Raw genomic sequence first — 19,387 nt, forward strand, 5'->3', positions numbered from 1 at the left:
ACTGCTGACAAATCATGCAGGGAGATTCTTGCATAGATTGTAATGGACACATATGATGGGTGTAAGATACTTTTTTAAAGGTTGTACTGATTATGATGAGCAAATTCTAAGCTATTTGCCATCTATGAGTGGCGCCATGTTTGTGGACTTCATACAATGCAATCTGGTTGTCACGTAAGTGTCTGTCAGACCAAGGATGTTATTACAAAAAAGAGGTGAAGCGATAGTTCACTCGACTGATTTATGATGCTTTCAAGACAACTGGGAACTCTGAAAAATTATCTTGTGATCAGTGATCTTCAGGTCGGAAAGTCTGAGCTCTAGAAAGAGGCCCGAGTTCCGGAGTTGGAATTCCGAGTTGGATGACCTCTCAAAACTATTTTTCCCAAGTTGTTTTGAACGCGGCATCAGATTGTTACTATGGTATCGCAGGCTTGCTAGCTCAGACCCTCCCTTCCCAGGGGTTTTATTTAGCTTATACACTTCTCCTGTATTTGCACCCCATTTATTGATAAATCCCCCATCATAGTAATATTTCCCCCCACGATACCTTCACCCATTTCTACCCCTCATGGACTTGAAAACCCCCCACAAATGAAATGAACTTCCTCCCATAACCCCCCCTAAAATGGTTTACTCCCTGTTTAGCTTTCACGCTATGGTTAGGCTAGGCAGTAGGCTTGTATTTGGGGTGATGTTCTGTGAGGTGATAACATTTTATTTGCTTTGTGATTTGTGCTCCAGTTCTGGTATACACTGTAACAAGTACATCGAAGATTTGTAATATGCAAAAAAATGGCCAAACTAAGTTCATATTCTTCAGGCAAATGGCGCAGCAATCTTTGACTTTGTTCAATTGCGTCTTACAGTGAATGGCATTCTGGGATAAAAACCTCTTGGTGTTAGGGGGCAGTATTTTCATTTTTGGAAAAAAAATGTTCCCGTTTTAAACAGGATATTTTGTCAGGAAAAGATGCTAGAATATGTATGTAATTGACAGCTTTGGATAGAAAACACTCTAACGTTTCCAAAACTGTAAAGATATTGTCTGTGAGTATAACAGAACTGATGTTGCAGGCGAAAGCCTGAGAAAAATCCAATCCGGAAGTGCCCCAGGTTTTGAAAGCGCTGCGTTCCAATGAGTCCCTATTCAGCTGTGAATGTGCCATCAACAAGCTTACGCTTTCTACGTATTCCCCAAGGTGTCTACAGCATTGTGACGTAGTTTTACGCATTTCTGTTGAAGAATAGCCGTAGGCGGCCACATTGTGTAAGTGGTCACATGGTGGCTCTGAGAGAGATTCTCGCATAAAATACAGAGGTAGCCATTACTCCAATCGGTCCTAGTGAAAAACGAATCCCGACGGATATATTATCGAATAGATATTAGAAAAACACCTTGAGGATGGATTCTAAACAACGTTTGCCATGTTTCTGTCAATATTATGGAGCTAATTGAAATATTTTTCTTTCTTGTGGTGACTGCAATTTCCGGGCGATTTCTCAGCCAAACGTGAAGAACAAACGGAGCTATTTCGCCTACAAAAATAATATTTTGGGAAAAAATTAACTTTGGCTGTCTACCTGGGAGTCTCGTGAGTGAAAACATCCGAAGTTCATCAAAGGTAAATGATTTAATTCGATTGCTTTTCTGATTTCCGTGACAAAGTTGTCTGCTGCTAGCAAGGCATAATGCTATGCTAGGCTATGATAAACTTACACAAATGCTTGTCTAGCGTTGGCTGTAAAGCATATTTTGAAAATCTGAGATGACAGGGTGATTAACAAAAGGCTAAACTGTGTTCCAATATATTTCACTTGTGATTTTCATGAATAGGAATATTTTCTCGGAAGATTTACGTCTGTTGCATTATGCTAATTAGTGTCAGATGATGACAACGGTCCCGTTCACGGGATGGGGTGTCACTACAGGTTAAGGAGTTTTCACTTATCAAACATAAACAAGCATGGCTGCCATCATAACAAATGTAGCTGCTGTTAACTGACATCTATCTATTTTCTAAAATATATTAATTTCTCCTTTGTGCTCACCAGAGATGTGGTACATTGTAAAGAAGTTTAGGTGTCAGGTCGCTAACTTAGGTTTAGTTTTTTTGTCAGCGCAACCTGTGATTTAGACTGGTTTATGGAATGGATTTGACTGTGAATGTGTTCCGTGTGATGCTTGGACGATGAAGTTCATATTTATCTTCTACAATAAAAGGTGAAATTGAGGAATAAAGTTGTGAAGACCTTTATTTCCCATCTGTACAAAATATGAACAACAATGCTGTTTAGATGCGTTTGTTGCATCCTATGTTCTGTTGCTACTGTTCCAATCCCATATATTATCCCATATATTTTATTTTCCATAAATACTTTCCTAACACTTATTGTTCATAAAACTGCATTGTTGGTTAAGGGCTTGTAAGTAAGCATTTCACTGTAAGGTCTACCTACACCTGTTGTGTTTGGCACGTGACAAATACAATTTCATTAGATTTAGATTGAATTAGATTATTAATTTGATCTGAAAAATATACTTGCGATGGTACGCTGAAGGGACCACTTAACAATGATCACAAATAATATTGACAGTTGCCGCAATGACATCATGAACATATACTGACCAGCTCATGTTATAGACAGAAGCGTGCTACATGGCAGACCAATCCGAACTCGGCATGTCTAGCCCATCCATTATCTCAACCAGGTTCCTAGCTTTTCCCGTGAGTAAACCAACGAAGCTTGTAATTGAACTATTTTATTCGTATTTACAGATGGCATACAAGTTTGTTATTAAGGCACATGAACATTTACATGTTCCAGAAGGCATTTCTGGACAAAAAAAAGACATTTTGATGAAAGAAAAAGTACATTCAAATGGCTCTCCTGTGAAGTAGTGACATGTGACATACACCTAGATTCATGAAATGAGTCACATAGAGTACCAGTCAAAAGTTTGGACATGCCTACTCATTCAAGAGTTTTCTTTATTTGTACTATTTTCTACATTGTCGAATAAAATGAAGACATCAAAACTATGAAAAAACACATATTGCATCATGTGGTAACCAAAAATGTTTTAAACAAATCAAATATATTTTAGATTCTTCAAAGCAGCCACCCTTTGCCTTGACAGCTTTCCACAGTCTTTGCATTCTCTCAACCAGCTTCACCTGGAATGCTTTTCCAACAGTCTTGAAGGAGTTCCCCACATATGCTGAGCACTTGTTGGCTGCTTTTCCTTCACTCTGCGGTCTAACTCACCCCAAACCATCTCAATTGGGTTGAGGACGGGTGATTGTGGAGACCAGGTCATCTGATGCAGCACTCCATCACTTTCCTTCTTGGTCAAATAGCCCTTACACAGCTTGGAGGTGTGTTGGGTCATTGTCCTTTTGAAAAACAAATGATAGTCCCACTAAGCGCAAATCAATATGGGATGGCGTATTGCTCTGGTAGCCATGCTGGTTAAGTGTGCCTTGAATTCTAAATAAATAACGGACAGTATCACCAGAAAAGCATCCCCTCACCAATACACCTCCTCCTCCATGTTTTATGGTGGGAACCACACATGCGGAGATCATCCGTTCACCTACTGGTTGGAACCAAAAATCTCAAATTTGGTTTCATCAGACCAAAGGACAGATTCCCACAGGTTTAATGTCCATTGCTCATGTTTCTTGGCCCAAGCAAGTCTCTTATTCTTATTGGAGTCCTTCAGTAGTGGTTTCTTTGCAACAATTTGACCATGAAGGCCTGATTCACGCAGTCCCCTCTGAACAGTTGATGTTGAGATGTGTCTGTTACTTAAACTCTGCGAAGCATTTATTTGGGCTACAATCTGAGGTGCAGTTAACTACAATGAACATATCCTCTGCAGCAGATGTAACTCTGGGTCTTCCTTTCCATGAGAGCTAGTTTCATCATAGTGCTTGAAGGTTTTTGCGACTGATCTTGAAGAAACATTAAATGTTCTTGAAATTTTCCGTATTGACTGACCTTCATGTCTTAAAGTAACGATGGACTGTCATTTCTCTTTGCTTATTTGAGCTGTTCTTGCCATAATATGGACTTACAGGCTGACTACACGGCTCGCGTGCGCTCGGTGCGCGAGAGTTGCAAAATAAATGTAGAAATCTATGTTATTAAATTAATGCACCCACACTGCTCGCACACGCCAACGTACGTCTGCATTACCAAGGGCTAAAATAGAAATCAGTTCTATTTCTGACGCAGATCGCGCTGCAAGTCTTGCCTCTCCCATCTCCTCATTGTTTTATAGAAGCAGGTAGCCACATGCCATCTCCTCATTGGTTATACCCACGTGGGTGACTGAAGACGAACGAGGTCAGTGGCTTTAATGCACCTAATTTATGAAAGTTGCCAATCAAAAGTTGTCAATTGACTAGAAACGATTTGGTTAACCGTTTTATGTGTGGATTAATTGGTGGAATTTGTGCATTTCAGGTAAAATAACAACTCAATGTTTATATCCCAGGACAAATTAGCTAGCAACAGCAAGCTAGCTAAAAAAGGACAAATTACCTAGCAAGTGCAAGCTAGCTAGTTAAATTGCCATAAATGTTTAATGCTTTTCGACCGGTCCCCAAATTAATATATTGGTTCAGAGTTTGTTTTGATATTTTAACCTGTGTGTCGTGATCGCGTTTGGTGTGGGGGGACAAAATACATTCATCACACTCAACTTGGTAACAAATAGCACATGTAGCATGCCAAAGCTTATCATCTGTCCATTCTTACCAAATAGAGCGGGAAAAAGTTTAAAATGTCAAATTACATTTACATTAGACGTAACCTTTTCCAAATCACTTTTGTGTATTGATGCACTGTGCATTCAGCAAGGGCTGTCAAATCAAATCTATTCCCTTTATTAGGCCTTCCGAAAAAGATCTGTGTTACCTCTCGAACAAACACAATGAAGGGGAGGAGAGGAAGAGAAACACGGAGATCACTCCTCCTGCAAGAACATCTGAACTCAACACGCCTGGCAGACTGTGTAAACCACATGTATTATTCCAGTGAATGTCTCGTCTATACATAAACTGGGTTGGGTCCAATTCCAATTATCCTCAATACATTTCAATGAAATTGGTATTTAAGTTTACTTTCGCAATTGACTGAATTTAAATATGGAATAGACCCTAACCAGAAAAGCCATACAAAGCTCAATACCTAGGTCCATTATGAGGTCTCAGAAATCTCCAACAATCAGAAAGCAAAGCTTACCCTGACAACCAGGTGTTTGGTTCTTGAAGGCTTTGTTTCTACTGGAGGCTTGTCCAGCATCCCAAGGGAAATCAGAATCATGAGCACGGATAGGAGAGTTCCCCAATGCTTAAATGACTAGAGACTAGGCTACTTACACTGCCTAAGCACAAGCACAGACTAGCCCAGTCGATAGACTGCTATGCAGATCACTGCACCAGTGTGGCAGTGACTCTGTGCAAAACTGAACACAGAGTCACTTTACGCTTACTGAACACATCAACACATCGGCTGTCCCACAAGGACTCGTAGGAAAAACTCTTCAGCCAGTAAATTAGTTGGGACTGCTGTCCCGATATAATCAGGCATGGGCAGGCAAGCACACACACACACACACACACACACACACACACACACACACACACACACACACACACACAGACAGATGCTACCATCAGACAGAAAGACAGACACACTCCTATACTCCTTGTAGTTTGAGGGCAGGTTGCCATGGCACTGCCATCATTAATTAGCTGGATGAGTGGGAAGACTGTCTCTCTTATGCTGCTATGACGTGAAACACACACACTCTCACTCAAAAATGTAAGCACACACACACACACCAGTGGTGAGCGGGTCAGCTGTTTGTTCAACCGCACCTGCCCGCAATTGCTAATAACCCATCTGCAACCGCCCGACTATATGTGATAAAATGAAAATCTGAGGCTACTCCCAACCTTAACGAGCAAATATAGAAAATAACTGCATAATTATTATTTTTTGACAGGGGGTGCAGGATTTTTTGTTGTTGCCTGATTTAGATATGTTTCTTCTGCTTATAATTTACAACATTTTGGAAGGCTATTTGTTAGTCAACTTGTCTATAATTAGATACATGTAGCTTCTCTTTTGTAATTATACAGTATGTTGCGCTAGAAAACCAGATAAACCCTTGCTCAACAGAATCATGTAATAGATCGATCAAATTAATGCTTCAATCTAGTTGACATCGGTGAAGTTTTATCTGTCATCTTTCGCGGACCAAAGACATTTAGGGACAGGGGAGAAAAAACAATAAAGTATTTTTTTTACATTTTGAAGCAAAAATGATTTTCTATGCAAAATGTCCAAAATGTCCAGTTTGACCGGTTGTAAGGAAATATAAATCTGTGAAAACGACCCAACATGTGTCTGATAAGATTTGAGTTCAGCTTCGATGCATATTTTATATGGTTGAAATACTGTCAGGTTTAGTGATGCTTTTATGATGAAGACAGCACCTCTATAGATGGTATCTACCTGAGCATTTCTGCATGAGTTTTTATTAAGGCTACATAGACCTATTCGCACGGGACTAGTACTACTAGAGAACGTAGGTTATGTATTTATTACTTCAGAAGGTCCTTTATTCCAGATGATAATGATGCATTTGGCGATGTTCAATTCATTCGCACAAAACATATAAACACAAGCATTCACTGTGGATACATGTAGGCCCTTCATATATAGGTCATGCACAGCCATTTGTTCAATTTATCGAATAATTGATTGTTTTCTTGCTCAAACCGCGAACAACACCTTTCAAACATGTTGATGTTGATTGGCACGGGACTAGTATTATTAGTGTTTGGAAAAAAACAGTAGGTAATTTATTCTGCCGAGTCAATGTCCAGATTTCAGTTTCCATTTAACCAATCTAAACAGAGGGCTACAGTTCCCTTGACATGCCATAGGCCTATTTGAAGTCCCATCTTGTGACTTTCGAAATTGTATAGAGCCTCACACAATCATCACACATAACATAGCCGGCACTGCTATATCATCCTCTTTTAAAACCTCTTACTTCTACCCCCTCCTTTTTCGAAAATTCTGTTAAAAATCACGCAACTTTTCAGCGTCCTGCTACTCATGCCAGGAATATAGTATATGCATATGATTAGTATGTGTGGATAGAAAACACTCTGAAGTTTCTAAAACTGGTTAAATCACGGCTGTGACTATAACAGATCGTGTGTTTCATTGAAAAACGCAAGAAAAACTGCTCTCTGAAAGCTAAAAATAATTTCCATAAGTCACTTCCATGAGTTGTTAAAAGAGGACAGAATTTAATATCGACCTGCATGCAATTCATACAAATTCCACACGATGTCGCCATTGTCGTTATTTTCAATTGAATTCATTGTTGGAAAATCCATCTATCTGGCATCCGTTTCTTCCAGTCTTCACCCGGATGTTGTTAATGTGGACATGGGCAGCCATTGATTTGCAAACGAGGAGCTATTGAATATACATCGCCCTGTAATCATTTTGATAGATTATAAACGTTTACTAATACCTAAAGTTGGATTACAAAAGGATTTCGAAGTGTTTTGTGAAAGTTTATCGTCGACTTTTTTAATTTTAAAAAATTACGCAGCGTTTAAAAACGATGTTTTTTTCTGAATGACACAGCTTCCATACAAAGCTATTTTGGGTATATATGGACCGATTTAAACGAAAAAAAGACCCAATAGTGATGTTTATGGGGCATATAGGAGTGCCAAGAAAGAAGCTCGTCAAAGGTAATGAATGTTTTATATTTTATTTCTGCGTTTTGTGCTGCGTCGGATAAGCAGAGTCTTTGTTTACGTCGCATTCATGCATTTTCAGGTGGTGCATGCAATCAGATAATAGCTTCTCATGCTTTCGCCGAAAAGCATTTTAAAAATCTGACTTGTTGGCTAGGTTCACAACGAGTGTAGCTTTAATTCAATACCCTGCTTGTGAATTTTGATCAAGGTTTGAGTTTAAACGAGTACATTTAGCATTTAGCGTAGCGCATTTGCATTTCCAGGTGCCTACTTGAGACGTCTGCGTCTCAAGTAGGAGCAAGAAGTTTTAACACTTCACCAAATCTTTTCTAAACATTACTTTTCTGGCCTTCCCTTTACTTTCAACTCTCCTTTCGCAGCTTTTGTCTTATTGAATTAAACTTTTGACAATGTCATTTTTGCCTCGGCGGATTGACGTTAACTTGTTCTGCCCGTTTCCAAAAGCATTATTTGGCAATTGGCTTGCTAGGCAATTTGGCGCGTGTACAGTTAAGCCCTAAAGTTTAGGCTTATGCAGTAATACAAGATAGCCTAAAATAATGGAAGAAAGCCTCAATGTAGCCTATATAAATTGCACAATAACGATACATTCATGGATTTATTAAGGTATTGTTTCTCTTTATTCAACCCGCTCGCCACCGACCCGTCCCTTCAGCCACACAATATTTAATGACCCTAAAACCGTCCACCAGATATAACCGCAGGGACCCGGTTAATGAGTAAACACACGCATCACTAACACACTCACAATTAATTGTGTTCTTTGAAAAAAGATTAGCTGAAGAGGTCATCTCTTTTTTAATTTTACATTTTATTATTTGTTTAGTCACTCAACCAAGGCTGTCCAGAATATACAGTGCATTCTGAAAATATTCAGATCCCTTGACTTTTTTCACTTTTTGTTAAGTTACAGCCTTGTTCTAAAATGGATTAAATTATTTTATCCCTCATCAATCTACACACAATACCCCATAATGACAAAGCAAAAACAGGTTTTTAGAAAATGTTGCAAATGTATAATATTTTTTAAACTGATACATCACATTTACATAAGTATTCAGACCCTTTACTAGACACCTTTGGCAGCGATTTCAGGCTCGAGTCTTCTTGGGTATGACACTAGAAGCTTGGTACACCTGTATTTGGGGAGTTTCGCCCATTCTTCTCTGCAGATCCTCTCAAGCGCTGTCAGGTCAGATGGAGTGCATCGCTGCCGGGCTCTGGCTGGACTACTCAAGGACATTCAGAGACTTGCCCCGAAGCCACTCCTGCATTGTCTTGGCTGTGTGCTTAGGGTCGTTGTCCTGTTGGAAGATGAACCATTGCCCCAGTCTGAGATCCTGAGCGCTCTGGCGAAGGTTTTCACCAAAGACTTTCCTCTGTTCATCTTTGCTTCTATCCTGACTTAGTCTCCCAGTCCCTGCGCTGAAAAACATCCCCACAGCATGATGCTGCCACCACTATGCTTCACTGTAGGGATTGTGCCAGGTTGCCTCCAGACGTGACGCTTTGCATTCAGTCCAATCTTGGTTTCATCAGACCAGAGAATCTTGTTTCTCATGGTCTGAGAATCCTTTAGGTGCCTTTTGCCAAACTCCAAGCGGGCTGTCATGTTCCTTTTACTGAGGAGTGGCCTTCGTCTGGCCACTCTACCATAAGGGGCCTATTGGTGGAGTGCTGCAGAGATGGTTGTCCTTCTGGAAGTTTCTCCCATCTCCACAGAAGAACTCTGGAGCTCCGTCAGAGTCACCTCCCTGACCAAGGCCCTTCTCCTAACGATTGCTCAGTTTGGCAGTGCGACCAACTCTAGGAAGAGTCTTGGTGGTTCCCAACTACTTCCATTTAAGAATGATGGAGGCCACTGCGTTCTTGGGGACCTTCAATACTGCAGAAATGTTTTGGTACCCTTTCCCAGATCTGTGCCTCAACACAATCCAGTCTCGGAGCTCTACGGACAATTCCTTCAACCTCATGGCTTGGTTTTTGCTATGACATGTACTGTCAACTGTGGGACCTTATATAGACAATTATGTGCCTTTCCAAATCATGTCCAATAAATTACATTTACCACAGGTGGACTCCAATCAAGTTGTAGAAACATCTCAAGGATGATCAATGGTCTGAATACTTTTTCTAAGTAAGAAATGGGAACATTTCTAAAAACCTGAAATTGCTAGTAATCTGGAATTACTATCTGAAAAAGGGGAATTACTATCAGAACCGAAATAAATCACAGATTCTCCCCAGTCTATAAAGAACTGTACATCTCTTTCTAAAATAATTAAGAACTCCTCCTCTCTTAACAGAAGAAGCCACCTCATTGGTAGCCCAAATATCTCTCAATGAACTCAAAAGGGCATTTGATAGCATGAATAAACGCAAATCACCTGGATGGGACAGTATTCCTCCTGAGGTCTATTTAACATTTTGGAATCAATTAATAGATTAATTGGGAATCAACAAACAACTCTGTCGTCACTTCCCGTCACACTTCTGTGTTGTCTCCGTGATGATGTGCTGTTTGTTGCTACTTGGCTACCTGCCAAACGTTTAGCTTTTTACCTTTAATAACGTTTAATCAAACTCTGTATTTAATAAGTTTACCAACGTCTTATTATTTTTCGGATATATCTCTTGACAATTTCACGAAAATAGTCATGGCCTCTAAACCCTCCAGCTGTCTACTGGACCCTATTCCAACTAAACTACTGAAAGAGCTACTTCCTGTGCTTGGCCCTCCTATGTGGAACATAATAAAGGGCTCCACATCCTCTGGAAGTACATCAAACTCACTAAAAGTATCAGTAATAAAGTCTCTCCTGAAGAAGCCGAAACTTGACAAGGAAAATCTAAAAAACTAAATTGGCCTATATCGAATCTCCTATTCCTCAAAGATTGTTTGGGAAAAAGCTGTTGCTCAGCAACTCACTGCCTTCCTGAAGACAAATAATGTATACGAAAAACTCTAGTCTGCTTTTAGACCCCATCATAGTCCTCAGGCCGCACTCATGAAGGTGGTAAATTACCTCCCTGTGCTCCTTTACCTTAGTGCCACTTTCGACACCATCGATTACTACATTGGGCGGCAGATAGCCTAGCGGTTAGAGTGTTGGGCCTATAACCGAAAGGTTGCTAGATCGAATCCCAGAGGTGACTAAGTAAACCTCTGTTGTTCTGCCCCTGAACAAGGAAGTCAAACCACTGTTCCTAAGCCGTCATTGTAAATAAGAAGTTGTTCTTAACTGTCTTGCCTAGTTAAATAAAAAATGCATTATTTTGGAGAGATTGGAACGCGCACAAGTTCTTGCCTGGTTTATATTTTATCTGTCGGAAAGATATCAGTTAGTCTCTGTGGATGGTTTGTCCTCTGACAAATCAATGGTAAGTTTTGGTGTTCCTCAAATGTTCTGTTATAGGACCACTATTGTTTTCACTATATATGCTACCTCTTGGTGATGCCATTCAGAAACACAATTTAAACTTTCACTGCTATGCAGACAACACACAGCTTTCCATTTCAATGAAACATGGTGAAGCCCCACAATTGCTACCCTGGAAGCCTGTGTTTCAGAAATAAGAAAGTGGCCATTGGTAAATATTTTACTTTTAAACTCAGAGAAAACAGAGATGCTAGTTCTAGGTCCCAAGAAACAAAGAGATCTGCTGTCTGATCTGACAATGAATCTCTATGGTTGTACAGTCGTCTCAAATAAAACTGTGAACGCCTCAGGCTTACTCTGGATCATGATCCCTTTTTATTCAAAAATGTGACATTTTTGGTCCAAAAATTACACAGAAAATCAAATCCATGCTTTTGTCATGTCAATATTAGACTACTGCAATGCTTCTACTCTTCAACTACCTGGATAAGGCACTGAATAACCTTCAACTAGTGCTAAATACGGCTGCTATAATCTTGACTAGAACCCCAAAATTGGATAATTTAACTCCAGCGCTAGCTTCCTGTTAAGGCTAGGGCTGATTTCAAGGTGTTACTGTTAACCTACAAATCTCTCCTATTTGGTGCTGCCATACATACCTACACGTACACTACGGCCACAAGACACGGCCCTCCTTATTGTTCCTAGAATTTCTAAGCAAACAGCTGGAAGCAGAGCCTTCTCATATAGAACTACATTTTTATGGAATGGTCTGTCGATTCATGTGAGAGACGCAGACTCGTTCATAACCTTTAAATCTTTAGTGAATACTTATCTGCCAAGGCAGCAGCTACTCTTCCTGGGGTCTGTCAAAATTAAGGCAGTTTTACAATTTTACCACTCATTTCAATGCCTGGCACTTTTATAATATGGCGAAATCGTCCCCAATTGCAGTTCCTAGGGCTTCCACTAGATGTCAACAGTCTTCAGAAAGAGTTTCAGGCTGGTTTTTGGAAAAATTAGGGAAAGGTTGTAGTTTTTCTAAGTGGCTCCCTATTTGGCTGTAGTGTTTCCAAGCGCATGGCTGAGAGAGCGCGTTCCTTTTGTTTATCTCCGGTAAAGAAAATAACAATTCTCCGTCTAAAATTGTATTATTTATTTGCGTATTAGGGTACCTAAGGATTGATTATAAATGTTGATTGACTTGTTTGGATAAGTTTATTGATAACGTTTGGGATTCATTTTGAATGCATTTTGACGGAGGGAAACTGAGTGTATTATTGACTGAAGCACGCCAGCTTAAACTGAGTTTTTATGGATATAAAGAAGGAATTTATTGAACAAAAGGACCATTTGTAATGTAACTGAGACCTTTTGGAGTGCCAACAGAAGATCTTCAAAGGTAAGGCATATATAATATCGCTATTTCTGACATTCGTGTCGCAACTCCCTGGTTGAAAATGATTTGTTATGCATTTGTGTGCTGGACGCTGTCCTCAGATAATCGCATGGTTTGCTTTTGCCGTAAAGCCTTTTTGAAACCTGACACCTTGGCTGGATTAACAAGAAGTTAAGCTTTATTTTGATGTATTGCACTTGTGATTTTATGAAAGTTTAATATTTATAATAATTTTATTTGAATTTGGCGCTCTGCCATTTCACCGGATGTTGGCCAGGTGGGACGCTACCGTCCCACCTATCCCAAATAAGTTTTAACAGGGATATAAACAAATTGGTGTACAAAATCTGAGAGAAATACACTTTTTGTGCGTTTTTATTTCAGCTCATGATACATGGGACCAACACTTTACATGTTGCATTTATATTTTGGTTCAGTATATATACCTATTTTAATATTTTTTACTTTCTTTGCTTTCAGTCCCATTGGGAAGGGTGGTATTGGGAGTGGTATTTTCTCTGGTAGCTGGAAGGGGGTGGGGTGTCTGAGGGGCAACTGCCGAGCAACCCTAGTTGGGGATGGGAAGTATCAAGCAAAAATAAATGACACAGAAGATGATACATGGCAGTGTGAAACTCTAGCCTCTGTAGAAGAGTAACACCCCACATAATACACAACACCCACGAGCGCAATTGCTCCATGTCTATCTGATCCCCTTCTCACTTTGTAATGATTGCTTCTCGGTAAGGAGATTAAAAGCGGCTTGCACCAATCCAGGATTTACAGAGAAAGAAATCATTGCCATCCTTCTTCTTGAAGGACAAATGTGTTTGTCGGTGTTTTGGTTGGCAAAGACACTTTTGATACATTTTGCATAAAAAAAGCATAATAGAGGATTATATAAAATATAATATCAAGTCCAATGGTGATGTTATGGAAATACCCATGAAAAGGCTTTGGTTTAGCTATAAGGCAAGACCCAGTTCTTCGAGCTAGATAGAAATGGAAAGATGAGCCTACAGCTCATCTTTCAGCCAAAGAGAGGTCTCATTCATACCTGGGTCGTATTCATTAGGCACCAAACGGACAAAAAACGCACTGACACAAGGAGGGACTACATGGATTTGTCCAATAAGAAATGCTAATGTCCCTTTTCTGTTGCAAAAAATGTTTTCCATTGCATTTAAAAGTTAGAGTTTACACACATTCTAGCACCACACACACACACACACACACACACACACACACACACACACACACACACACACGCATACATCCAGGCCAAACTAAACAAAAGCTAGGTACTGGAACACAGACATATGAAACATATGTGTACGAAAGTAAAGTGATGTAGTAGTGTGTAGTAATGTACACCTAACAAAAGAGAAAATAATTACTTATCTCGGTTAGAAATGAATCATCCCACCAACATAGATAGACGCAAACAATTCCAAATAGCTGTTGTTATTTTACCTTAGGCTTCTTTGACATGCTCGTTGTCCCAGACTGCCAGAGACACCTGTGTCCCCTCTCTGTTCCAGCGCGGCTGCAATGAATTATGCAAATCCCCTGGATTTGTTCAGAGTACCATGACACATGGGAAAAAGCAGCTGACGCCTTACATAAAAAATACCCAACCTATTTACCCTCAGTCAAATCGGAATTAAACGCTCAAAATGTAACGTTCTGCTGACAAGTGGTTCTCCATTATAACAATCGACCAATCCCAAAACTATGGATGCTCTGCTGTCTGGGCAGTTAGCTTCCATAGTACCAGAAGGGATGAGACGGGGATGGGGTCAGCCACGGTAAGGTCCCTTCTCAGGAGCGTCTCCAACTGGAAATGACATGCCTCATGTTGACGGAGCCCATCTGAGGATCTCTGGGGCAGATGCACACACACACCGCAGGGCAGGCGCCTCTGTTCAGTGTGCGTGCACACACCCATACACACAAACACACACACACAGAGCTGGGCAGACGGGACAGAGAGAAAGAGAGTGCGTGGAGGGAGGGAGGATCAGCGGTGTAATGGTTTGCTCCAGAGTGTTTTTCTTCAGCTCGCTGGGCATTAGGCTTTAATTTGATATTGTGACATCTGTCGCCTGGGCTGGACGGATACACTATGACCTCAGGCTGACCGCCGGCCTGCACTGAGCTGACTTACTTCACACACACACACACACACACACACACACACACACACACACACACAAACACACACACACACACACACACACATACACATACACACACTTAATATGTTGTGAAATATGTTGTGAATTTATTGTAATTTTTTGAAAAATGCCTAACTGCCTTAATTTTGCTGGACACCAGGAAGAGTAGCTGCTGCCTTGTTTTGTTAATTTCTCTACCAAAAGCCACCTCCAATGACGTTTTTTGGAAGTACGTCCAACCGGCCTCACAACCACAGACCAAGTGTATAGCGTAGTGTGGGCAAGCGATTTACTGATGTCAGCCTTGTGAACAGACTGCTACATGGAGGCGGTGGGGTTACGGTATGGGCAGGCATGAGCTACAGACAACAAACACCATTGCATTTTATCTATGTCAATTTGAATGCACGGAGATATCGTGATGAGATCCTGTGGCCCATTGTCGTGCCATTCATCCTCCACCATCACCTCATGTTTCAGCATGGTAACACATGGCCCGATCCCACAAGGATCTGTACACAATTCCTGGAGGCTGAAAAGTTATTCCATGGCCTGCATACTCACCAGCGTTGTCACTATAAAAATACATTAAAATGACAGGTTGTAACGCAACAAAATAGTAAAAACGCCAAGGGGAAGAATACTTTTGCAAGGCGCTGTATATGCAAGAGTATTTGTACGTTGGACTTGGAGAAAGTGACTGGCAGCAGGTTAAATAATAATAATAAACTGTATGGCAGCAAAACAAAACGCTTTCACATGTGGAAAATCACATGGTGCAGTCGATTAACGTGTACCACAGCGTGTTCCAGTTCCCACCACTATCCAGCAACTTCACACACCCATTGAAGAGGAGTGGGAAAACATTCTACAGGCCACAGTCAACAGCCTGATCGACTCTATGCAAAGGAGATGTGTCGGCAGATGGTGGTCACACCAGACACTGACTGCTTTTCTGATCCACATCCCTACCTTTTTTTAAAGGTACTGTATCTGTAACCAACAGATGCATATCTGCATTCCCAGTAATGTGAAATCCTTAGAGTAGGACCTAATACACTTATTTTAATTGACTGATTTCCTTCCTTGTATGAAATGGTTGCATGTTGCTTTTATATTTTTGTTCAGTGCAGTATAACTAATAAAACATTTAAATGAACACAAGCAATAAGAGATGAAGCTACAATGCCTTGCGACAGTATTCACCCCTCTTGGCATTTTTCCTATTTTGTTTTCTTACATCCTGGAATTAAAATTGATTTTTTTGGGGGGGGGGTTGTATAATTTGATTGACACATCACGCCTACCACTTTGAAGATGCAAAATATGTTTTTATTGTGAAACAAACAAGAAATTACAAATAACTGAAAATTTGAGTGCGCATAACTATTCACCCCCCCAAAGTCAATATTTTATAGAGCTACCTTTTGCAGCAAATACACGTCTCTGGGGTATGTCTCTATAAGCTTGGCACATTTAGCCACTGAGATTTTTGCCCATTCTTCAAGGCAAAACTGCTCCAGCTCCTTCAAGTAGGATGTGTTTCGCTGGTGTACAGAAATCTTTAAGTCATACCACAGATTCTCAATTGGATTAATGTCTGGTCTTTGACTAGGCCATTCAAAGATATTTAAATGTTTTCCCTTAAACCACTCAAGTGTTGCTTTAGCAGTATGCTTTGGGTCATTGTCCTGCTGGAAGGTGAACCTCCATCCCAGTCTCAAATTTCTGGACGGCTGAAACAGGTTTCCCTTAAGAATTTCCCCGTATTTAGCACCATCCATCATACCTTCAATTCTGACCAGTTTCCCAGGCCCTGCTGATGAAAAACATCCCCACAGCATGATGCTGCCACCACCATGCTTCACTGTGATGATGGTGTTCTCTGGGTGATGAGAGGTGTTGGGTTTGCGCCAGACATAGCATTTTCCTTGATGGCCAAAAAGCTCAATTTTAGTCTCATCTGACCAGAGTACCTTCTTCCATATGTTTGGGGAGTCTCCCACATGCCTTTTGGAAAACACCAAACACGTTTGCTTATTTTTGTCTGTAAGCAATTACTTTTTTTCTGTCCACTCTTCCGTAAAACCCAGCTCTGTGGAGTGTACGGTTTAAAGTGGTCCTATGGACAGATACTCCAATCTCCACTGTGGAGCTTTGCAGCTCCTTCAGGGTTATCTTTGGTCTCTTTGTTGCCTCTCTGATTAATGCCCTCCTTGCCTGGTCCGTGAGTTTTGGTGGGCGGCCCTCTCTTGGCAGGTTTGTTGTGGTGCCATATTCTTTCCATTTTATAATAATGGATTTCATGGTGCTCTGTTGGATGTTAAACATTTTTTTTAACCCAAACCTGAACTGTACTTCTCCACAACCTTGTCCCTGACCTGTTTGGAGAGCTCCTTGGTCTTCATGGTGCCGCTTGCTTGGTGGTGTTACAGACTCTGTGGCCTTTCAGAGCAGGTGTATATATACTGCTGCTCGTTGAACATCTCAATCCAAAATCATGGGCATTAATATGGAGTTGTCCCCCCTTTGCTGCTATAACAGACTCCACTGTTCTAGGAAGGCTTTCCACTACATGTTGGAACATTGCTGCGGGGACTTGCTTCTATTCAACCACATAAGCATTAGTGAGGTCGGGCACTGATGTTGGGCAATTAGGCCTGGCTCGCAGTCGGCGTTCCATTTCATCCCAAAGGTGTTCGATGGGGTTGAGGTCAGGGCTCTGTGCAGGCCAGTCAGTGCAAAAAATATCTAAAAAACAGTTATCTTTGTTATTATGGAATATTGTGTTTAGGTTGATGAGGAAAAAATTGTATGCAACAAAATGTAGAAAAAGTCAAGGGGTCTGAATACTTTCCGACTGCATTGTACACCCTTTAATACCCACCAAAAGCAGGTCTTAACAGTAACGCAGTTGGTAATGGTATGGATTTTGAGAGAGGAAGTGCAACCAGCCGTGACACACAATGCCCATGGAATGAGAGATGTGCCTTTTGTGCTGGTGAATCTCGTATTTAGAAACATAAAAAAAACTATTGGTTTCCTTCAATTTTGTTTAATTTGAATAAAAACCAAGCGTAGCCGATCCTCCCCTTAATCAATTATGATTTAGCAGCTTCGCATAGTGGCATCTTTTTTATCCTGGCCATGCATTAGCAAAATTAACCCATGAATAAAGGGGTTTTAATGGTCTACTGAGAGTGCCTTGAAATATTTGAGGTTTTTCCACTAATGCTTTTTTATGATTCATAATTCACATACCTGCTTTATATTTGGGAGAAGTCTCTTTATATTGGATCTGTGATAATGTTGCGTTTAGTAGGTAGGTGAAGGAGTAATGCGCAGGAGAGCAGAGATGTCTGAGAAGCGTACTTTAATTGGCAAGTCCACCAACACAGGTATGGCACAATCAAAAAAGTACAACGCCCTCGACAACTGAGAACCCGTACAAACGCACGGAGGAACAAACAAAGTTCAGACAATAACACTCTTATGAATCCGTGAAAACAAAGAATGGCATAACCTCACCGAGCACATCACAATGAAAGAATAATCCCGCACAAACCTAGGCAGGCAACAGGGTAAATATATACACACAGAAATTAAAGCAAATTAAATCAGGTGTGAAAAAGAACCAAAGACAAAACAAACAGAAAAGGAAAAAGGGATCCGTGATGGCTAGTAGACCGGCAACGCCGACCGCCGCCCGAACAGGGAGAGGAACTACCTTCAGTAGAAGTCGTGACAGGATCTTTGTCCAGCTCCTGTAAAAAAAACGCCTCAATAGTCGACCTGAATATTACAGTGTCTTCAGAAAGTATTCCTACCCATTGACTTATTCAACAATTTGTTGTGTTACAGCCTCAATTCTAAATGGAGTAAATATTTATTTTTCAGTGTACATTTGGCATTGTGTTTAGGTTATTGTCCTGCTGAAAGGTGAATGTGTTTCTTAGTGTCTGTTGGAAAGCAGACTAAACCAGGGTTTCCTCTAGGATACTGCCTGGGCTTAGCTTTATTCTGTTTTTTATCCTACAAAACTCCCAAATCCTTGCTGATGACAAGATTCCCATAACATGATGCAGCCACCACCATGCTTGAAAATATGAAGAGTGCTACAGTGATGTGTTGGATTTTCCCCAAACATAATGGTTTGGATTCAGGACATGAAGTTAATTTCTTTGCTATTTTTTTTGCAGTTTTACTTTAGTGCCTTATTGCAAGCAGGATACATGTTTTTAAATATTTTTATTCTGTACAGGCTTCCTTCTTTTCACTCTGTCATTTAGGTTAGTATTGTGGAGTAACTACAATGCTGTTGATCGCTTCGAGGCAAGTAACACTGAAACATGCATGAGAGCATCAGCTGTTCCGGACGACTGTGTGATCACGCTCTCGGCAGCCGATGTGAGTAAGCTCTTTAAACAGGTCAACATTCACAAGGCTGCAGGGCCAGACGGATTACCAGGACGTGTACTCCGAGCATGCGCTGACCAACTGGCAAGTGTCTTCAATGACATTTTCAACCTGTCTGAGTCTGTAATACCAACACGTTTCAAGCAGACCACCATAGTCCCTGTGTCAAGGAACACTAAGGTAACCTGCCTA

At 40.7% G+C, this 19,387-nt stretch overlaps 1 protein-coding gene across 5 annotated transcripts in view; it reads right to left on the minus strand.

Moving 5' to 3' along the window:
- Window positions 1-19,387, minus strand: part of LOC139420461 (voltage-dependent L-type calcium channel subunit beta-2-like) — a 129,768-nt gene that overhangs the window by 70,951 nt on the left and 39,430 nt on the right. Inside the window, exon 1 of one of the 5 annotated variants that reach the window (XM_071170634.1) lies at window positions 14,076-14,416. The exons of the other annotated variants lie outside the window; for them this stretch is intronic. Within the exon in view, the coding sequence (XP_071026735.1) occupies window positions 14,076-14,093 (18 nt within the window). The 5' untranslated portion in view covers window positions 14,094-14,416. Of the gene's footprint in view, window positions 1-14,075; window positions 14,417-19,387 lie in introns of those variants that run through there. 5 annotated transcript variants of the gene reach the window in all.

Source organism: Oncorhynchus clarkii, chromosome 11 (assembly GCF_045791955.1).
Source record: "Oncorhynchus clarkii lewisi isolate Uvic-CL-2024 chromosome 11, UVic_Ocla_1.0, whole genome shotgun sequence".
NCBI lineage: Eukaryota > Metazoa > Chordata > Actinopteri > Salmoniformes > Salmonidae > Oncorhynchus > Oncorhynchus clarkii.